Raw genomic sequence first — 23,721 nt, 5'->3', positions numbered from 1 at the left:
GTGTGTGTGTGTGTGTACACGAGTGTATTGCCTACCAGGCCAAAAGAGGATGTTGAATTCCCCTGGAGTGGGAGTTACAAGTGTCTGTGAGCTGCCTGAGGTGGTGCTTGGGACTAACCTTGAGTCCTCTGGAAGAGCAGCAAGCACTGTTAACCCCTGAGCCATCTATCCAGTCCCCCAGAACTGGATAAATGGTAGAAATTGAGAAAAGAGAATGTTCAGAAAGAAGAATGGAGCCAGGCACAGTGGCACACGCTTATAATCTTGGTGCCTGGGAGGCAAAAGCAGGAGGATTATGAGTTCCAGAATAATCCTGGGCTACATAGTGAGGCCCTGTCTACAAAAAAAAAAAAAAAATTGTAAGAAAAACAAAGAAGGAAAGGAAGGAAGGAAGGGCAGATGGTTAATTGCATTAGTGTATCTTCAAAAGCTAAAAAGTGTGATGGTTCAGAATCATCCGTTGAGTTAGTGGCCTTGGCAAGGAATCAGACTTAATGACCTTTCCGGGAGGAAAGGGTTGAAGAATCAACTACAGATAAGAAGACAGAGCTGTCTGCTGAGGATACTCTTTTAAGAGGCTTGGTGATGAGGGGTGGGTGGGGGCGAAAGCTTCAGGGAGAGGGACAACCAAGGGAAGATGCTTCTGGAAGCCTTCTAAAAGCTAACCTGTATTCATTTGACTGCCTAAACACGAATTTGTTTACTCGATGACTGCAACTGGGTCCCGTTAGGAGGCAGCTTAGGGGTGACAGTAACTCTGATGTTTTCAATAAGCTCAGAGGTGTGAAATCACGCAGCCCATTATCTTCTGTAAGTGGAGCAGTCCCTGTGCCCCCTAGAGCAGCAAAAGATGCCACTATCGTCCGAGCTTCCTCCTTTTAATAGATTTAAAAATAATCCCCTTATGTGCTCTTAGCTCTCTTCAAAAGCACTTCTAAATGTCTAACACACACGCCCGACACCGTTCCTAACCCAACACCCCGTGAGCCCCCCCTCTTACATTCTTTGAGAGACATCATTTTTTTCCCAGCAGTAACCGCTGTGACTGTCACGTTTTCATGTGCTTAGATTTCTGAAAATTCCTCACTTGTTCTTTTGCTACGCTTCTAATAAAGTCTTTAAAAATAGCCTCCACTTCTCCTGTGACTTTCAAAACCACCTTTCAATTTTTCCTAGAGAATATTTTATTCCCTTGGTGAACATCAAATGTTGAGATAAGTTCCCTGGGCTCACAGATTTAATTGTGTCATGACACACGTGTCTACTTTAATTCTCCCGCACGCATGGTTACCTCATGAGAGTGTCTCCTGGATAAGACTCACAGCTAGGTCATTTTCTCTAGCTCTAGGCAGTTTGAAACTTCCTGTAACAGGGATGCTCATTTCTCTTTCCTTCCTTCTTTCTTTTTCTTCTGAGACAGGGTTTCTCTGCAGCTTTGGAGCATGTCCTGGAACTCGCTCTGTAGACCAGGCTGGCCTCAAACTCACAGAGATCCGCCTGCTTCTGCTTCCTGAATGCTGGGATTAAATGTTGGCAGAGATGTTCATTTTATTATCCCCCCATTAAATAGCTAATCACTGCCTTTTGGCCCCATCAGCCACTTGATGACTTATATTTGAGTCAACTCTTATTTATGACTTGCATAATATCTGTGTTTCTGTGCTGTTAATGTTTCTGTGTTAGCATCATGGGCTTGGTTAGCTCGTCTGTGTAGTGATGAGGCGAGCAGGCCTGCTTTTTGTCCCACCCAGCTCCTGCATGGCTAGCTTTACACCCGAGATAACAACACACAAACTGTATTCATTTACACACTGCCTGGCCCATTAGCTCTAGCCTCTTACTGGCTAACTCCCACATCTTGATTAACCCATTTCTATTAATGTGTACCGCCACTTGACTGTGGCTTACCGGCATGAGTCTAACCACCGTCCATCCTGCGTAGGAGAAGCATGGTGTCTGTCAGACTGCTTTTTTCCTCCCAGAATTCTAAGGGCTGGCCTATCAGGCCAAGCAGTTTTCTTTATTAATTAACCATTGAAAGCAACAGATAGATAGAAGACCATCCTACATCACATCTGTAGCAATGCTTCTCAAAAACTTTAATCACATGCATAGAATTTTAATGTCTGCTTGATATTCTGATTTAACTAAAATAAATAAAGCCTAAGCATTATTTTTTAAGAAAGATGCACTTTTTTAATTTTTTATTTATTTATTTTTTTGAGACAAGGTTTCTTTGTAGCTTTGTGCCTGTCCCGGAACTTGCTCTTTTAGACCAGGCTGGCCTTGAACTCACAGAGATCCACCTGCTTCTGCCTCCTGAGTGCTGGGATTAAAGGCATGTCCCACCACCGCCCGGCACACTTTTTTAATTATATGAGTGTTCTGCCTGAATGCATATATGTTCACCACATGCATGCAGTGCCCATGGAGACCAGAAGAGAGCATTAATCTTCTGAAACTGGAGTTATCAGTGGTTGTGAGTATTGGAAATCTCTCTAGCCCCCAGCATGAAGATTTTGTTTTTAAAAGTCTCATGGGAGAGCTTAAAGCAAATCAAGTTCGACATACATTATTTCAAGTACATCCCTATAAAGTAATGAATATTTTTGGAATTATCAAAGGATTTGGATAGGCGTGTCTCCAGCAAAGATACTGAAATGACCAATAAGAATATGAAAAAACTCTCAGCATCGTTGGTCATCAAGGAAATGGAAATGAAAACCGTGAGACACCGCTTTATATCCATTGGGATGACAGGAATTGGACAGGTCATGCATACGGGCACTGGTGAGGATGTGGAGAAGTAGGAGTCTCCACAGATTGGCGGTGAGACTTTAAATTATGTAGCCATTTTGTTAAACAGTTTTAAAGGTAGGTTAAACAGTTGCCATGAAACTCTGTTCCATGGCAAGCAAAATGTGTGCTTACATAAAGACTTACATGTGAATTCCCCGAGCAGCATTTTATTGAATAACAGCCTCAAAGCAGGAAAAAAGAAGCATCTGTTAGCTGACGAATGGCTAAACAAAATGTGTGGCATCCATGTTATGGGATGCTACTCAGTCACCAAAAGAAATGAAACGCTGATTGATCCTACCGCACGAATACACTTGAAACATGCTAACATTATACCACTAATAATAACATTATACTACTAACAAAAGAAGCCAGACATTAATGTGTGAACCCATTTACATGAAGAGTCTGGAACAGACAAAGCTACAGATATAGAAAGGATCATTGGTTTCCAGGGGCTCAGGGAAGGAGGACTGGAGAGAAGCTGCAAACCAACACAGGGTACCTTTGGGGTAATAAAGTGGTCTGGGATTAGTGATCCTTGAACTTACTGTCTAGTGATGGCTTCCGGACGGTGAGACTATTCTGCAAACTTCTGAAAGGCAGGGTTGATGTATGGTGTATGAGCCCTATCTCCAAAGACATCAAAAGGGCCTCTGGATTTCTCCTGTCATCTCGCAGGTCCGAGGGGTTTCTACTCACAGTTCCTTTAGGACGATGCCCTTTGCTAAGCACATTTCTGTTTTACTATGTTTCCCAACAGCCCGAGCATCGGGATGGAAAGGAAGGGAGTCGCCTAGGTTTGCCTGATGCCTAGGCTACGTTCTCAAAGTATATCCAGCGTGGACTGTCTGACATTAGCCACTTTGAGGAGAAGAGAAAAATAAGTTCTATGGAAGAAAAACATGAGTTACAAGGGACCCTAATAAATGAGGCTGGACCATTTTGAAGCGAAGAAAGAAACAGACCATGGAGGTGTGAAGAGATCCTGAGTGAGTCTGGCAGAATACAATTCCCAAACACTTGAAAGATAAACTACCACTTAGAAGTTTGGATACGAGGCCAGTGAGGCGGTTCTGTGAGCAAGGGTGATTGTTCCTAAGCCTGGCAACCTGAATTTGACCCTGGGACTCTCATGGTGGAAGGACAGAACCAACTCCTGAGAGTTGTCCTCTGACTGCCACGAGCACACGGTAGATGTACATGCCTGTGATCCCATACACACATAGATAAATAAGTACATGCAAGAAGAAGAAAAGGTTCAGATATGTCAATTTAGGCTATTATATATAAAATGCTTTATCTATAGTAGTTTTCTATTTATAATTTTTATAATATATTTTATTTCTATCTGTAATTTTTTTAACCTGTGAAAGAGTAAATTTTAGAATGATCATTACCATCTAACAGACAGTACAGGCAAAAAAGTCTATAATGTTAAAATAATGTTTCCATAATAGAATCTGTCCAAAATGAGCTACCGCTAATAGGTGCTTTAAGTCTCTTGCTTTGCGAGACAGCCCTAACCATGAAGGCTGATGTGTATCTGTGTTCTCCTGCAAAGATGACTGTTGTCGCTTCTAGAGGTAGAAATATTGTCAGCACTGACAAACGGTAGCCAAAGAATTTAAATGAGAAGAGTTTAAATCCTGCAGGCAGATCCACAAACCTTGACATCACAGGCAGTGGTGAGCAAGGGACTGAATACATAAAGATGTGCACAGCCAGGAGATGTTCTGAGGAAGAAAGGACAGACAGACTCCACAAAAGAGCAGACTGTGAACGTGACTGAGTCTATCAGGCAGAAAACCCCCACAGTGCCCAAGGAGGGGAGGGTGGGGCCATACAGGCCCAGGCTGGCTGGGACATCTTCCCCAGGTCTAGGACTGTGGGCGGGCAATTGACCATCAGAAAGGAATGAACAGATCTTGACAGCTGTGGTCTGCTCCCTTTAGCTTTACCCTGGGGCGTGCTGACATACATGATCTGGTGACTATTGGGGCAGCAGAATGAAAACAGACAAAAGCTCAAACCCACCAAACTACACTGGGTTTGGGGACCAAGTTCCAACATGGTCTGGTGACTGTTGGGCAGCAGAATGAAAACAGACAAAAGCCCAGGCCCACCAAACTACACTGGGTTTGGGGACCAAGTTCCAAAATGTCCATCCAGGCCCGTGTCAGGATCCCCAGGGGCTGATCTGCAGGAGCTGTGGAGACATCTGGACAATAAGAGTGTTAGGCCCAGGAAGTGGTGGTTATGATCTGAGGGTTGTAGATGGTTGTAGCACAAATAATAAGATCCCAGAGACAGATATTGGGGTTCAAGCTAAAGATCAGAAAAGCCAAGCAGTCAACCGCTAGAGAGACCTTTTCCCTCTACCAAATCTTCAGATCGTAAGGGTGAGATCTTATCTCCATGAATCCTCAGACTCCATACTCCAGTGAGTTCCTGTCCCTCCCTTTATGTCTCTCTCTCCGCTCAGCCATATTGCTCTTGTCTCCACCTCCCTAGTACTGGGATTAAAGGTGTGTGACTCCCAAACACTAGGTTTAAAGGTGTGAGCCACCCCCACCTGGATCTGTTGTTTCTGGATCAATCTTGTGTAGCACAGGGTAGCCTTGAACTCACAGAGATCCCTCTACCTCTGTCTCCTGAGTCCTGGGAATAAAGGTGTGTGCCACCACTCCCTGGCCTCTAGTGGCTTAGCTTTGCATTCTGAACTCCAGGCAAGCTTTATTTATTAAAATGCAAATAAAATAGCACTACAGATGGTCTTACTATAAAATATTTAGTGCTAAGTAAACCCAGACCATTCATTTTTGTGGGACCAGAAGCAAGGTATTCCCAGAAGACACGGAGTGGGACTTGCTTCTTTGCAGTCCTAGGCTGGAGGCCATGCCACATCAAAAGTTCAGAAGGGAACACATCCCGGCGTCCCAGAAACAGCATGGCCGCTGGTATCGCCTTCTCTTTCTTTTCTTCCTCCTCTTTCTCTTCTTTCTTAAGGTTCAAGGTGTGTATTTAAAGATGTGTAGGAAATAAAAAAAACAAACCATGTTTCTAGAAATCTTTACTTTCAGGTAAGTGACTCCAATTTGTTAGCTCTTTTGTGCTCGGGCATGTTTTCCAACAAACAAAACACCCTGATAAATCTATCAGGAGCGAGGGAGGCAGTGGGGGACAGCTGCAGCTGCGCCATCTAGGAGTGACAATGATTAATCCCTACATCTATCTGCTCAGTCAGATAGAAACAAAGGTCATTGTGCATAGATCAGGGCGGCCATCACCTCGCTTCCCACCACAGACAGGCAGGCAGACAGGACGCTCGCCACACACACACACACACAGACACACACACACACACACACACACAGAGTCAGCTGCTATTGCCAAATTCAATACGCTTGAAAACATGTTCACTATCAGGTGAATCACAATGGTAAAAGCAAGCTCCTGGCCTCATGGGAAGTGAGGAGGGAGGGATCAGGTGTAGATTAATGTTAGATTATTTTCAAATCTAGTTAGTACCCCAATCAAGTAAACTATGGATGTTCAGTTACAGCTACTGAAAACGGAAGAGCACAGGAAATGTAGGACTAAGTCTCCACACAGTATCTGATCAGAGAAAGACAGGTGAACACGTGGGAATATCCGCCAAATCAATCCGCGCAGACTCCCATGACAAAATGCCACAGGCTCGAGGAATTAGACTACAGGATTTTATTCTCGCTAGAAGACCAAGATCATGCATTGAGCAAGGCTGTTTTTGGAGCGCAGCATCCCTTCCAGCCTGCGGACAGCTGCCTGCCGGGTCCTCGCAGGCTCTTCCGCAACAGCAGGTGCATCTGCTGCGTGCACCCTCAGGACACCAGCCCCGCGGGATTAGTGCTGTCACCTAATTTAAGTCATTTTTCTGTAAAGACTCTGTCTCCATATGCAGGCACATTAGGACTTCTACACGTGAATCTGGGGAGCGCGGTGCTCATGACATCTAAAATTATGGAAAGAGGGTGCTCAGAAGATAACCCTTGGTCCCCATGTCCCACAGCCCCCTGAAGGGGTAGCTACTTCCTGTCCATGACTCCTATATTTACACATTTCTGACAGTTTGCTTTAAAACGTAAGGACTGCGGACAAGGGAAGCTATTTTTTATGTACACGGATTATAAACGTAGTTCAGTGAACTGCCACAAAGAGGACATCCCTGTGACCATCACCCAAGTCCAGAACGAGAATACTCCAGCCACACCATAATCACTACCTTTCCCTCTCTCTAAAGGCAAAACGCCGCACTGACTTTTCGCACTATAATTTAGTTCTGACCTTGAACTATTCTGTGAAGGGGAATCACACAGTGCACGCCACCTTGTGACTGGCTTTTTAAAGCTGACATGGGTTAGTTATTCCCACTCTGGAGCTACTATAAATCATACCATGGACATCCATTTATAAGTTTAGATGTGGACTCGTGTTTTCATTTCCTTAGATATAGACCTAGACATTTAACTGTTGCTCAACTAACACTTGGGGGATTCTCAAACGACATCCATAGCAAGTCAAGTATTTTCCCCTCCCGTGGTAACATTGTATATAAGGGAATGGTATCACTGTATATAAGGGAATGGTATCACTGTATATATGGGAATGGTATCACTGTATATATGGGAATGGTATCATTGTATATATGGGAATGGTATCACTGTATATATGGGAATGGTATCACTGTATACATGAAAATGGTATCATTGTATATATGGGAATGGTATCACTGTATATATGGGAATGGTTATCACTGTATATATGAAAATGGTATCATTGTATATATAGGAATAATATTACTGTATATATGGGAATGGTATCATTGTATATATGGGAATGGTATCATTGTATATAAGGGAATGGTATCATTGTATATAAGGGAATGGTATCATTCCACCACAGCCTCAAAAACACTTGTTAACTTTTAAATTATAGCCATAGTGGGTGGAAAGTTAGCTACTGGGTTGATCTGGCTTCCTCTTCCTACTTAAGGAGTACCTGCTGATTTTCTATATATCTTTTCAGAGATGCATCTATTCAGATTTACGACCCACTTTATACTGTTTTCCAAGATGGTTTACCCAATTTCCACTCTTCATCCTGTGAGTGAGATTATGTCCCACACGGGTGGCCTGCTGACATGAACCACAGAGAGCAGAGCTGGTTTCCCACATCCATTTTATTTTGGTTTGTCTTTTATCACTGGGTAAACATTTTATCATTCCTTCAAATATCTAGGTATAAATCCTTGACTTGGTATATGGTTTCAAAACACTTCGTTTTTACGTTTTTTTTTTTTTTTGTTTGTTTTTTGGGTTTTTTTTTTTTTTGTTGTTGTTGTTTTTTTTTTTTTTTTTTGGATTTTTCGAGACAGGGTTTCTCTGTAGCTTTTGGTTCCTGTCCTGGAACTAGCTCTTTTAGACCAGGTTGGTCTCGAACTCACAGAGATCCGCCTGCCTCTGCCTCCCGAGTGCTGGGATTAAAGGCGTGCGCCACCACCGCCCGGCTTGTTTTTACGTTTTTATCTTTATTTTATGTGCATTGCTGTTTTACCTGCATGTACATCTGTGTGAGGTGTCAGATCTCCTAACTTTGGAGTTATAGGCCATTTTGAGCAACCTGAGGTAGGGGCTGAGAACTGAACCCCGGCCCTTTGCAAGAGCAGTGTTTGCTCTTAAACTGAGCTGTCTCTCCATCTCCTGGGTGCAGAAGTTTTAACTTTGGTGTGGTTTTCTTTTATTGTGTGTACTTTTGCTGCCATTTAATTGAGTCTTTTGATAAACAAGTTCTTTTTTCTTCATTTACTTGGTGTGTGTGTGTGTGCATGCGCATGTATGTGTCTGTGTATGAGCATGAACCAGGCCACATGTTGGTTGTCAAAGAACAACTGCCAGGAGTAGGCTCTCTCCTTCCACCACGTGGTTCTGGGGATCAAATCCAAGTTGTCAGGCCTGCCAGCAAGCACCTTCTATCAGCTGAGTGGTCTTGCTGGCCTAAATTCTCCTCCTCCTCCTTCTCCTTTTTTTTCTTTTTAAATCAGTGGTATATAAACAAGTCTTACATAGTTCGCTTCACATTTACAGTATAACTAATCATTATGTCCTTCAATATATATAATAGAGACATAAATAAAAATATTTTCTCAGAAAAAATGATATTTAAGAATTTTTGTTTCTTATAACAAACCAACATACATCAGTTTGGAGGTTTTCATCTTGTGGGAAAAAGAAACCCAATGGGAGGAGGTGGAAATTTTTAATAAAAAAATTAAAAAAAAAGAAACCCAATGACACTTTTAAAAGCACATTGAAGAAAAATATACACAGTGGGGCATGAAGGTGGTCTATGCTTATAATCCCAGCCCTCTAGGTTGAAGCAGGAAGATTGCCATGAATTTGAGACCAGAGTAGGCTACACACCAGGCAGGCCAGGGCTACATAGCAAAACAGTCTTAAAAATCAAATAAAAACCAAACACAAATCCAAAACAAAACAGAAACAAAGATAAACTGATATGTATACAGCTCAGTGATTCACACCAAACATGCCTCTGCTTCCAGCGCACAGCTCAGTGATTCACACCAAACACGCCTCTGCATCCAGCGCACAGCTCAGTGATTCACACCAAACACGCCTCTGCATCCAGCGCACAGCTCAGTGATTCACACCAAACACGCCTCTGCATCCAGCGCACAGCTCAATAATTCACACCAAACATGCCTCTGCATCCAGCGCATAGCTCAAGGAAGCCTGTCCCTTGCTCTGCTGGTCACCATGTCGCCTCCCCTTTCTTCCTGCTGACCTAGGTTCAACCCCCCGACTTCTGACTGGCTAGGTTGTCTGTCTTTGTGCTTCTCATTATACCGTGACAGGTATAACCTTGTGTTTGCCGTCTTCTGGTTGACAATATTTCTCAGAGAGCCATGGTACGATGGCAGATAACTGGAGACCATTATATTGTCCTGGAGCGTCAATTTATGGGATGCATCTGAAGATACTGTGATGGTAAAATTGTTGATGGGCATTTGAGCTGCTTCCAGTATCTTCACAGTTCGACGATGGTGTGAATATCGTCTGTTCCTACCCAAACTGATGTTGAGTGTAGTTCCCAGTGCAACACTGTTGCCAGGCAATGGGACATCAAAGGGTGATTTGGGCCATGGCACCTCCATGGAAGGGATTAATGTCCACCTCATGGCCATAGGTTGTTCTTGTGAGACTAGGTTGGTTACTCCCACATACTTTGCCTCTTTGGTGTATTTTTAGTTCGCTGTTCTGTCGTGTTGTGATACAGTTAGGGGCCTCTTACCCAGCAGTAACGCCATTCTGTTTGAACTTTCCAGCTACCAGGAGCAAGAGTCAAATAAAGCTCTTTTCTGTATACATAACTCAAGTCTTAGATACTCTGCTAAAGCAACACAAAGTGGGCTGAAATAGGTTTGTTATAAATAGTACTGCTAAGAATTTTCTAGTAAATGTATTTTGGTAGCTATATGTGCAGTTTTTCTTGGATTTCAGACATACAGGGTATGAATATGTTCAAGATTTATAGACCTTGCTAAACACTTTTGCAAAGTGAATGCATCTATATATACCCTCAGATACCACATGCATACAGTCTGCATATACAGCGGTAATCTCTATAGCCGAGGTCTGTGGTAGGCTGTACCATCTGGGTGTGTGTAATGTACTATGACATTCACACAATGCCTTGCATCATGAGGTATTTCTCAGATGGGTATCCCTCTAGCTAAGCAACTATACTTCCATCACAATGCATCAGAATTCCTATTGTTCTTTGTTTTCTCCAAACTTAATTTTGTCCATCTTTTTGCCTGCTAGACATTAAATAAGCCTTGTAGGCTGTCCACTGTGAATTCAATTTCCATGTCTCTGATTGACCGTTATTCGTTTATGAGCTAGCTGGATAGTTTGTGAAGTGCCATTTCAAATCTTTTCTCCATTAAAAAACTTCATCTTAATATGTTTTATTTTGCTATGTTTGTTATCTCTTAGAAGCCTGTTCTTTACTAATGAGAGACAGAAAGGGAGTGGATCTGGAGGGAGGGAGGTAAAGAGCAAGGAGGAGGAATAAAGGGGGGATTATAATCAGGATATATTGTATGAGAAAGAGTCTATCTTCAATAAAAGAAAAGAGAGTTTTTCTGGTTTTCTCATTGATTTATAGTTCTTCATTCTGGATTAAAAACCCTTTACTGATGCATACATGGTGAATACATTGTCTCACTCTGTAGCTTGGGTGCCTTTTCTTTTAGTGGTGTCTTTAACAGAAGAACTCAATATCTATCATCTATCTATCTATCTATCTATCTATCTATCTATCTATCTATCTATCTATCTGTCATCTATCTATCATCATCTATCTATCATCTATCTACCTATCTATCTCTCTATCTATCTGTCATCTATCTATCATCTATCTATCTATCTATCTATCTATCTATCTATCTATCTATCTATCTATCTATCTATCTACAAGATCTATGTACTCCTGGCTGTCCTGGAGCTTGCTATGTGAGCAGGCTGGCCTCAAACTCGCAGAAATCCTCCTGCCTCTGCTTCCCAAGTAACCACCACACTCAGATTCTTCGTTTCAATGTAGAGAAGTTTAACAATCTTTCTCTTCATGGATAATAGTTCTTATATTCTGTTTGAATATAAAACAGCCCCTTCTTTTTCTATTTTTCTTCAGTCTTCTTTCTTTTGTTCCTTCAGTTTTTATCCAGTGGCCCACACAGGGCTGTTCCGTTGGAGGGGCTGGAGAGATGGTTTAGTGGTTAGGGGCACACGCTGCTTTTACAGAGGACATGACTTCAGTTCCTAGTGCTCACATCAGGAGGCTCACAAATGTCTGTAACTCTAGCTTCAGAGGTATTTGACACCGCTATGGTCGCTTCAGTTACCTGCACTCTTGTATACACACACACACACACACACACACACACACGCTCAAATAATAAAAATGAAAAGGAACAGTACCGTCGGAGTTAGCTATTCATCCCTCTCAGAACCAAGTTTCTCTAGCCTGGACCAAGGGCTCTGTCCCTCGAGAGAGCCTCCTTCCATGCCAACCCCCTGGTGGCAAAGATCATAAAACAGAAAGAGTGGATGTGGATACGCCCTGCCAGGGAACCACAGCCCCGACTAGTAGGGCTAGTGCCCACTTACCAGCCATGAGCCAAACCAGGAATTTCTAAGTTTTACCATCTAGGTGCCTGGATTTTATTTAAGATAGTTTTGTTCAACTCCTTTAAATGCTAATGCTCTATTCATAAAACAGCAGCTAGACGTCCTACCCAATGCTATTTCTCAGCTCCAGTCCTAACATGGCTACCTGTCACATGCAGGGCACGAACCAAAGACAATTCTGCCGACCTACGGAGTGCCTGTAGATCTTGCCCTATTGCTCCTTTGATTCCACCCTCCTCTCTTCGGCCTCATTTAATCTACTCCAGCCATACTGGTTTCCTTCCTTTCCTCTGAACACTGGGTGTTCCCTCCTCAGGACTTCTTTCTGTTCCCTCTGTTTGGCTGGTCTCCTCTCATGACTGGTGTCTCAAGCCATTTTAGTCTATTTTCAAGTGTTGTTACCTTCTCAGCAAGGCCTTCCTGGCCACTCTAAACCAGCATGACCACCCCGAGCGCTCCTATCCACTCTCTCTGTTCACTAAAATCCCTAATATTTATGCTCTACTTCCTGGCTCCTCGTATTATGAGAAACCTAATTCCATGAAGGAGAGGATTTTTTTTTTTGGCTAGTTTATCCTTTAATATGACCCCTAGAACCTAGATAGTATCTGGCACACTGCTTGACAATTTAGTGTGTGTGTGCACACGCGAGCACAGCCTTATTCTTAAAGATAGAGTCTGCCTGTAGTCCCATTTGGCCCAGAGCCCTGCGTGAAGACCAACCTGGCCTTGAACTCACAGATCTGTAGGTAACAAGAACCTGACTCAGGAAGGGCAGCCCACCGTTGCTGTGGCGCTAGTGTGCCAAGAGCAGCCCGGCTTCAGTGGGGTGACAGGATTGAGAGGACAGTTGGAAGAACCACAACCAGAAGGGCTGGGGATCTGGAACTTTCCAGGTCATGCCTGGGGCCCGGGGAGGGGGCAAACACGAGGGGAGTGGCTATGGTGGAAAGCAGCTGCTTTGCTATGCGCAGTCTGTGTAGACCTGAAGCTGCATTCTAAGAGTTTATCCGGGGACTTGGACTTGCTTTTATTCCAGGCAGCTGACGTGCTCCCCTGGGAAACAGCGTAATCTGGGCACAATGGAGAGCAATGAAGAAAACACTCAGGAGGTGGGGTGTGGCCAACGGCAGACTAATTGCCTAGCACGAGCAAGGCCCTAGGTTCGACCCTCAGCACCACTAGTAAATTAATAAATATTAAAAATCCAGAAAGGGGGGTTGGAGAGATGGCTCAGTGGTTGAGAGTACTGGGCCAGGGTTCGAGTCCGAGCATCTACATGGTAACTCACACCTGCCTGTCACTTCAATTTTAGGGGATATGGTGTCCTTTTCCTGACACTGAGGGCACTGCGTGCCCTTATGGTGTGCAGACACACCTACAGACAAAACACCAATGAGCATAAAAACGAATCTTTAATTTTTTTTCTTTAAAAAGAGTTCAAGGATCTCAATATTTGGTAAAGGAGTTAAAACTCCCTTCTCCCAATTCACTAAATGCCATCCACCAGAGCTGTAATAGGCTAATGACAGTTGTGTTCGGCTGTCTGTCTGTCTGTCTGTCCAGTGTGTTTGTCTGTTTGTGCGCATGTGCACGCATACCATGGAATGCATGTGGAGAGCAGAGGAAAACTTGTGGGGGTCGGCTCTCTCCTTCCTCCTCATGGGCCCTGGGACTGAAGTCAGGTGAACAGGCTTGGCAGGAAGTGCTTTTACCACTTTATTATCTTTATTATCATGTGTCTCTTTTTGTTTTAGTTACTTATTTATGTTTGGTTTTCTCAGACAGGGATTTCACTATGTAGCCCAGGCTGGTCTTGAACCGGTGATCCTCCAGCTTCTGATTCCTAAGGCTTATGCCACTACGCTTGGCTAGGTACGTAAACTCCCATACAACAGATGTTTGAAGGGTGGTGTGAGCAGTTCGTCTGGGCTTGATGTCCACCTAGGCCCTGTGCTGAGACCCCACTATTAACCCTACTGCCTCATTAGCTTTCATACACTCCCACTGTACTCCTTTCCACAGGCAGGACCCAGGAAAGACCTCCCGACACAGCACCCTGCATCCGCATTGCGTCTCCTTTCTTGCCCTGTTCCCACACACCAGTGGCATCTGACCTCATAAATACTACATCTGCTCCTAGCTCGCTGCTCAATCCCTTGGAAACGACGACCCAAATAATATTTTCCTTCTGTGAATCGCAGCTTCTTGCAGGATCTGTTCCTGGCCCCTCTGCTTCATCCAGCCCCTGACCCTGCGACGTCATCCTAACTTGAGCTACATGGCCAGTGTCTGTTCCCCTGCTGACATCATCCTAACATGAGCTACATGGCCAGTGTCTGTTCCCAGCTGGACTGCTTCCTCTTCTCCTGTCCTGCTTAGCAATCACAAGGTCAAAGGTTACAGCGATGATCCCAGAACTCCGTGCACAAGCTTTCCCTCAGCACTAAGTGATTGGGATTGCTGGCCTGTCCTTCCCATCACCTTGCTTTCAGCTCCAATGAATCAAACCACAAAGATGACGGCCCTGGAGCAATCAATACGAAAACACCACAGGTCCTACCCAGCAGCAAGGCATTAGGGCTTCAACACGGGGTTTTAAAACCAGTGTCTTAAAAATCAGTATAAAGGCAATGGATTTTATTATGGCATTTTCATATATTCTTTTTTTTTTTACCTTTCCCCAGTCCCCAACCCTTTCTACAGGTCCTCTCCCTCCCCCTCTAGCCCCACTTCTGCCTGAAAGTCATCCCCCCCCAAATAGAATGTACCTCGACTTGTTCATGTTTCTTTACCCAGGGGACTGATAAAATTTAAGGTCTCTGAAACCCATAAATCACGTTTTACACGGTATCCTGGCTATATAAGTATTCAGTCCACTGAACATTTCCTACTGACTGTAACAGGATCAGCCTCACTCGGATAATAACACAGCGCTCTCAGAGATGGAAAGAATGAGGAAAAGCTGAGTCTTAGCCTTCTCAAGAAAGCATGGAGATCTTAAGGACTTTTGTAATGAGGATCAATGAATCTTTCTAGGTAAATCTGGCAAATGTGCGTGTCCTTGTTAAGAATGTGAGCCTGGCTGTTGTTGGGAAGAGGGTCATACAAGTACCAGTTTGGTCAGGTTTCCTACATCTTTACTGGTTTTCTGTTGTTGACTATGTTAATTTTACTTTAAAATAAAAAAAAATGCAATGTCTACAACTAAACGTAACCATCATTATACTATTTTGTTTTAGTAATATACTTTTCTTCCTTTGGCATTCATATTAATCACTTGCACACGCAAATAAAGGAACACACACACACATAGCACGCATGCACAGGAGACCTCGACAGAAATAAGCCAGACCATCTGATTGTGATGTTGCTCATTTGAACAAATTTTATATTCAGTAAGGTACTCTCAAAAAGTGGATCCTTTTATCTTCCCTTTCAGATCTCATAAACTACATCGTCATACACTGTAATTTGATCTACGGGGTTTCTTATAATCTCATTCATTATGCCAAGTCATGCTCTCACTGAAAACAAGACAGGCAGAAAATCTTTAGTGGAATGACAAAAATATAGGCGCTTCCATTTCAGTGCTGCTCATAGGTGTTTCTGGGTTTTGTTTTGTTCTTTTGAGACAGGTTTTCTCTGTGTAGTCCTGGCTGTCCTGGAACTCACTCTGTAGCCTAGGCTGATCTTGAACTCAGAGATCCATCTGCCTCTGCTTCCCAAGTGCTGGGATTAAAGGCGTGCACCATCATACCCAGCAGGTGTTCCTGTTTTAGTAGTATGCATGCATGTTTGATAAAGCTTTTAAACTTTAATTTAATTCTGTGTGCATGGGTGTTTTGCTTGCATGCCTGTCTGTGCGCCACATGTGTGCTTGGTACCTGCAGAGGCCAGAAGAGGCCTTTGGGTGCTCTGGAACTGGTGTTACAGAGGGATGAGAACTGTCCTATAGCTGGGAATCAAACCTGAGTCATCTGGAAGAGCAACCAGAACTCTTAACCTTTGAGCCATCACCCATGTTTGATAAATCCTGCCTTGTGAACAATTATATAAAAATTATGGGTCTTGGTCAGAAGAAAAAGACTAGGTTGTTCTTGAAAGCATAACGCTCAAACTGCATTTAACTTTATAGCTAACGAAATACTAATTCTCCCAGTTCAAACACTAATCCTCAGCAAATATCCACGAAGCCATGTACCCAGAATCACTGTTCACCTTTGTCGTCTTAAATCTCAAGGTGTAGGTTCGACGGCATTCATCCTCAAAGGACAGCATTGTCACTGAAACTAAAGTGGACTCTAGACCCAGTGCTTCAGCAATCGAGGAATTGCGCTTGTCTGTTCTTAACATGGGCAAATGTCTCCTCTGTGTCCTCTTTTGCTCCTTCAGCTCCGTGGGTAGGGAAGGCACAGCCCCTGCAGCCACTGAACTGGCCACTGCGTGTACTGTGGGAGCCCACGGCGCGGTATTCCCAGGTTAAGGCTTTATTTCCTTTATGGGAGTGTGAAGTTTAAATCTTATTCTGTTTTTTAGTGTGTGTGTGTGTGTGAAACTTACAACAGCCAGTTTTCTCCCTTCACCATGTGGGGTCTCAGAGATAAAACTCAGGTCATCAATCTTGGCAGCAAGTTCCTTTACCCACTGAGCCATCCCACTGACTAGGAGGGAAGAGCCTATCCCAAACTCGCTATAGCCAAGGATGACTGGCGCTTTGACTAGGAATAGCCCCAAGACTCAGGTGTTTGCATGCTTGGCCTATAGGGAGTGACACTATTAGGAGGTGTGACCTTGTAGGAGTAGGTGTGGCCTTGTTGGGAGAAGTGTGTCACTGTTGGGGCAGGCTTGGAGGTCTTACATGCTCAAGCTACACCCAGGCTGGTATCCAGTCTCCTCCTGCTGACTGTGGATCAGAACTCTTAGCTTCTTCTCCAGCACGTCCTCCTGCATGTCTCCATGGAGCTCTTCATCTAATAGGCTAAACCTCCGAAACCATACGCCAACCCTAATGGAACCTTTCTCTTTATAAGAGTTACCTAGTCTTGGTTTCTTTTCACAGCAATAAAACCCTAAAACAATGACCTTGAACTCCTGATCTTCCCGCCTCCCCTCCTGAGTTCCGGGATTACAGGCACGTGTCACCACATCTGGTTGTACATGACTCAGGAGACTGAACCCAGAACTTGGTAAACGCTAAGCAGGCACTCAACCGCCAGGTTTCCTCTCCAGCCCCGAGTTTCTTTGTTTCCGCTGACAATGCTTGCCCCGGAATGCTCTCAGCTACTGGTTCCCTGGGAGCGAACCACATGGGAGACAATGCCTTGCTTGTGTAACCTGCTGACCGGGCACTAGCTTACAGGATAGAAATCTTGTAGTTCTCTCACCCCGAAACACGTGCTTTCCCCAGTCATTTTCTTGGCAGCATTCACGGCTTGGATTGGCCTCCCCTCCAAGACCACCAGACATATTTACTGAGCGCCCATTAGGTATCAATCTGTTCTAAATGGTGGAGGCACCGTGGGGAGCATGGGAGACAAGACCCCTGTGATCACAGGCTTCACAGGGGTGGATGCTGGCTAAGCTGCTCGTGGGGTCAAGATGATGTTAGCACTCTGGGTTTGACAGTACTGGCTATAGGAGGTGAGAATCCAGGCCAGAAGTCGCTTACCTGTTCTTCCTGCAGCGAATTGTGAAAGCAAGAAAGAAAAGCACCAGAAGTAATCCACAGCTGAGAAAAGTCCAAACAACCCCCAAGAGGGCGGGAGACAGCGGAGAGACGTCTGCACCGCTGTGTTGTGAGTCAATCTGGAGGTGCATAAAAAAGAAAGAAGAAGAAGCTGTTAAGAATGAAGGATGGGCCGGGCGGTGGTGGCGCAAGCCTTTAATCCCAGCACTCAGGAGGCAGAGGCAGGCGGATCTCTGTGAGTTCAAGGCTGGCTTGATCTACCTGGCAAGTTCCAGGACAGCCAGTGCTACACAGAGAAACCTTGTCTCGAAAAACAAAATAAAACAAGAATGAAGGCTCTTGAGAAAGTGCAAAGCTGAGAGATGCTTGTTCTACATGGGCAGTTCCTCTTCTACCACCCCCATCCCCACCACCATCCGCATGCCCAGCACACCATCTCCACCACCATCCACATCACCATTTCCACCCACATCCTCTCCACTACTCCCATTCCCTCCACCATCCCCATCACTATCCCCCCACCATCCCCATCACTCTCCCCCCACCAGCCCCACCCTCACCACCCCCACCCCCACCCCCATTCCCATACATGAGTAGCACTGACGCCCATGGCTGCTCACTTACAAGGGTTGTCTTGCAAAGATCATGGAGGGGTCTCCGATCCAGCTCCTGGTCAGGAAAACTGTCACAGAATTCAGAGCAGTTGATTTCTAGCTCCATGTCACCACATGCCCCCTCCACGGGCGCCTACTCAGTTGCGGCTACTCCCTGGCAAGGATGCAGAAACAACTGAAGTGTTTCCTTCAGAGGCCCCATCTCAGAGCTGCCGCCAGACTCCAAACCCAGGGTCGAAGAGGGATTCCAGTAGAAGCGAGGGGCGTTTCAGTTAGGATCTTTCAGTAGTCATATTTGAACACCAGACATTCTTCAGCTGGCCCCTTGCTGCCAGCGGCTACCACGTGATCGAGAGTGGGCATCTCAGGTCACACACGGTGTTGATTCCACTTCACCACCAGAGGGCACTCAGCGCTCCACGCGCTCCCACACTGGGCCCTGCAGGAAAGCAAGTAGGCCAGCTGACAAACATGCACACACAGGTTTACAATACTTTTACTATCTTAATTATATGTTGTCACATTCTATTATGTGTAGTTCTCTACTTATAAATATCACAACATTCTAAGATAGAAAATACTTTAATAAATATATTAAACTCATTGTAATGAGTACTTTAGAAACAGAGATAAAGTATGTTTAATAATTTCTAGGTAAAAAAAGAAATCTCTTCACTCTCCAGAATCTTATTACTAAGCTCTTTAAAAAACTTTACTTTTGACTTATGAGTCATATCTTTCCCCTTTCCCTCCTCAAAGTTCGTGTCCTAGGATCTTTCCACATAGCTCTTGCCTTTGTTTTCTTTCTTTCTTTCTTTCTTTCTTTCTTTCTTTCTTTCTTTCTTTTTGTTTGTTTTTGTTTTTGGAGACAGGGTTTTTCTGTAGCTTTGGAGCTTGCCCTGGAACTAGCTCTTGTAGACCAGGCTGGCTTCGAACTCACAGAGATCCCTTTGCCTCTGCCTCTCAAGTGCTGGGACTAAAGGTGTGCGCCACCATTGCACAGCTAGCTCTTGGCTTCAGCTGTTTGAGTCTAGGTGGTTCCGGGCTGAGTACCCATGTTGTCTCTCTGTATTAATTATCTTGTAGCTATTTGCTCTGGTCTCTCAGTGTGTGGAGGAGGAGTCTTCCATGTCCAGACAGCTGAGTTGCCCTGAGCTTGGCTTGGTTTTTAAATTGTCAGAAGTGCAATAGGCTTGTCAGGTTTTAGGGGAGGGACTGAGAAACAGGCTGAGGAAGGCGTCACTTCTCTCAGAAGATGTTTGTAATAAGAATAGTGTGATCTTCAGAGAAGGAAAGCCAGACATCTCGGGGCTTGGAATGCCGAGCTAGGTGAGCAGGAGCCGGAAGCCAGTCTGGCTACAAAGATAGAAGAGGAGGAGGGGTGGGGTGGGAGAGAGAGGAAGGGGAGGCATATGTGGTCCATGGGTTATAGATTGGACATGCCTGAGTTCCACCCTTGCTTTTGAAAACCAATCTATCCTTTACGAGAGAGAACCAACCTGGGGACAATGGAGGACCTTATGAGGGAGCCATTTCCAATTGGTGCTTTTGAAAGTGCCCCGCCAGTACAGGGTTCTCTGTGGAGGAGACTTCGGACAAATATTAATTACTACTAATCCATAGTCACGGAACACTATACCCATGATTAAGGCAAAACAATGGTGACAGGTGCAGAGTGTCATCTTTAGAGTCCGTGTGCTTAGACATGGATAATACAACACCAGGTGTTGCCCGGTCACTGGCCTCCACTATGCTTCTGAATTATTTACCAGCTTCATGGCAGAGCAATCATGAGAAAACTGAAGTCCACTGTCTCCCATCAAGCATTTGGGTTCTTTTGTGGTCTGAGCAGATGACTGGATAAGAAGCAAACAAGGCATGGCTACTCATATTCTAATTTTGTTAGAATTACAACTGAAAAGACTCTTATTTTAGACATCCCCTGCTGAACAAAGTCACAAATCACAGAGCAGATTACACTGTGGCAGTCTGAAAGGAGATGTGTTTTCATATTGCCTTTCCCATCATTCTGGAAAGCCAAAGACGTGTCTTCCTTTGTTGTCTGGGCCATTCCATGACTGTAGGATGTTCCGTGGCATGCCTGACACTCTCCTCCCTCTGGACCATTCCATGACTGTAGGATGTTCCGTGGTATGCCCGGCACTCTCCTCCCTCTGGGCCATTACGTGACTGTAGGATGTTCCGTGGCATGCCTGACACTCTCCTCCCTCTGGACCATTCCGTGACTGTAGGATGTTCCGTGGCATGCCTGACACTCTCCTCCCTCTGGACCATTCCGTGACTGTAGGATGTTCCGTGGCATGCCTGGCACTCTCCTCCCTTTGGACCATTCCGTGACTGTAGGATGTTCCGTGGCATGCCTGACACTTTCCTCCCTCTGGACCATTCCGTGACTGTAGGATGTTCCGTGGCATGCCTGACACTCTCCTCCCTCTGGACCATTCCGTGACTGTAGGATGTTCCGTGGCATGCCCGGCACTCTCCTCCCTCTGGACCATTCCGTGACTGTAGGATGCTCCGTGGCATGCCTGACACTCTCCTCCCTCTGGACCATTCCATGACTGTAGGATGTTCCGTGGCATGCCTGACACTCTCCTCCCTCTGGACCATTCCATGACTGTAGGATGCTCCGTGGCACTCTCCTCCCTCTGGACCATTCCGTGACTGTAGGATGTTCCGTGGCATGCCTGACACTCTCCTCCCTCTGGACCATTCCGTGACTGTAGGATGTTCTGTGGCATGCCTGACCCTCTCCTCCCTCTGGACCATTCCATGACTGTAGGATGTTCCGTGGCATGCCTGGCCCTCTCCTCCCTCTGGACCATTCCGTGACTGTAGGATGTTCCGTGGCATGCCCGGCACTCTCCTCCCTCTGGACCATTCCGTGACTGTAGGATGCTCCGTGGCATGCCTGACACTCTCCTCCCTCTGGACCATTCCGTGACTGTAGGATGTTCCGTGGCATGCCTGACACTCTCCTCCCTCTGGACCATTCCGTGACTGTAGGATGCTCCGTGGCATGCCTGACACTCTCCTCCCTCTGGACCATTCCATGACTGTAGGATGCTCCGTGGCACTCTCCTCCCTCTGGACCATTCCGTGACTGTAGGATGTTCCGTGGCATGCCTGACACTCTCCTCCCTCTGGACCAATCCGTGACTGTAGGATGTTCCGTGGCATGCCTGACACTCTCCTCCCTCTGGACCATTCCGTGACTGTAGGATGTTCCGTGGTATGCCCGGCACTCTCCTCCCTCTGGACCATTCCATGACTGTAGGATGCTCCGTGGCATGCCTGACACTCTCCTCCCTCTGGACCATTCCGTGACTGTAGGATGCTTCGTGGCATGCCTGACACTCTCCTCCCTCTGGACCATTCTGTGACTGTAGGATGTTCTGTGGCATGCCTGACACTCTCCTCCCTCTGGACCATTCCGTGACTGTAGGATGTTCCGTGGCATGCCTGACACTCTCCTCCTTCTGGACCATTCCGTGACTGTAGGATGTTCCGTGGCATGCCTGACACTCTCCTCCCTCTGGACCATTCCGTGACTGTAGGATGTTCTGTGGCATGCCTGACCCTCTCCTCCCTCTGGGCCATTCCATGACTGTAGGATGCTCCGTGGCATGCCTGGCACTCTCCTCCCAGCTCCAACAACCACACATCTCCAACAACCCCAAGTCTCCAGTCATTGCCAGCTGTCCCCAGCGTGTGAAACTGAGACTCCCTGGTAGAGATATATGATACATTACATACTCAAGAAAGCTTTTGGAGTTGAGTCTTGAGAAACCCTTCTTTTGGCCCATGAATACCCAGTTCAGGAACCTTATGTAGGACAAGATTAGATTGCCATATGGGGCAGGCATGCAATCCCAAAGACGGCACTTAGTTACAGAAATCCACAAAGGAACCTATCACAGGTGAATCTCTCAGGGTTGACAAACTCCTAGGTCCAAGTTCTGAAACATTGGAGGACTTGACCATTGAAAAGGGAACAATTGAAAGGTTATAGTGTTGGCTGACTAGGAAGAAGCCTCAGACCATGAGAAGAGAGTCAGGTCTCATGGTTCAAGGTGTAAAGTCTGCCACACCCTTGCTAAGACAAATCCACCCCCACATCCCCATACATAATGTTCCCATGGGGAACTAGTTAATTTTATGCACAGCAGCAGACCCAAAGCCTTTTATCAGTCACTATAGAATTCTTTTCTAAAACGGTGTTTTATGGGGCTTTTAGTGGTCTTATATCCTATTTATTAACCTAGTTATTCAATTTTTATTATAAATAATCTTATTTATTTCTGGTCATTGAAAAGTTGGTCACATGCCCACCATCTACTAACAAGTTATTTTGCAATTCATAGAACTTCTGCTACTGCCCAGGAAGAATTAACCACTGTGAGAACTGCTTTCCTCCGTTAAACAACTTAGAAACCAGACAAAACGTATGAAGCAATGCTTTTTTCAGACATTAGGCAACAGATCATAGGGCTTTGGTTCCTAAGAGACATTCCGCCTGAAGGCAAATTCTGGACTGGGGCACCAGGAGGGAAAACCAATCCAAACAGAAGCTAGATGTTTTGCTAAGAGAAAAGAAAGAAAGAAAGAAAGAAAGAAAGAAAGAAAGAAAGAAAGAAAGAAAGAAAGAAAGGGAAAAGGAGGAGGAGGAGGGAGGGAGGGAGGGAGAGAGGGAGGGAGAGAGAAAGAAAAAGCTGGGAGTTTAGGGTTGTTGAGGTGGCTGGAATCTATAAAATAGAGTATTGGAACAGGGAAGGCATAGAGAGGAGGAAAGAGAGAGAAGGTGCTTAGGGGATCCACAGGGAGCTGAGGCTTTCATGGTCTCTGCACAAACGAGAGCAGTGACTATTGGCAGGCAGCAGCTGCACAGCCCCTAGAGCTGCCATCACAGTGTTCCCAGCAGCTAGAGAAGAGAGACTAGGCAGAACCCTGAAGAGAATCTTCAGGAAAATGACACCATAAGAGTTGAACCAAATTAAGCCAAGTCCAAAGGATGCTGTGGGCCTGCCCTAACAGTGCTTCAAAACAAACAAGCAAACAAACAAAACCAATAACAAGCAAACAAAGAAGCCTACAAAGGACCGGAGCAATCCTTAGAGTGTTCAGCCATCTCAAGAACACAACCCAGTTCTTTCTCAGCATCACAACAGGATCTAACAGTTAGCAACATGAATTAGAAATGTCTATCACCCAGGAGCTGGAGACACGGCTGAGCTGTAAAATGCTTGCTGGCAAGCATAAGGGCATGGGTTCAAGCCCCAGCATCCATGTTTTTTATAAAGCCAAACAGGGCGATGTACACTTGCAATCCCAGCACTGGGGAGGCAGA

At 45.3% G+C, this 23,721-nt stretch overlaps 1 protein-coding gene across 1 annotated transcript in view; it reads right to left on the bottom strand.

The window, feature by feature from the left end:
* Gpr156 (G protein-coupled receptor 156) overlaps positions 1-23,721 on the bottom strand; it is an 86,498-nt gene that overhangs the window by 40,850 nt on the left and 21,927 nt on the right. Inside the window, exons 2-3 of the mRNA XM_075955050.1 lie at positions 18,364-18,792; positions 17,722-17,858 (exon numbers count right to left, since the gene is read on the bottom strand). Coding sequence (XP_075811165.1) covers positions 17,722-17,858; positions 18,364-18,459 — 233 coding nt within the window. The 5' untranslated portion in view covers positions 18,460-18,792. The remainder of the gene's footprint in view (positions 1-17,721; positions 17,859-18,363; positions 18,793-23,721) is intronic.

This window comes from Microtus pennsylvanicus, chromosome 1, assembly GCF_037038515.1.
Source record: "Microtus pennsylvanicus isolate mMicPen1 chromosome 1, mMicPen1.hap1, whole genome shotgun sequence".
NCBI lineage: Eukaryota > Metazoa > Chordata > Mammalia > Rodentia > Cricetidae > Microtus > Microtus pennsylvanicus.
Note: the sequence above shows the minus strand (reverse complement) of the source record. Positions and strands in the feature narration are given on the sequence as shown.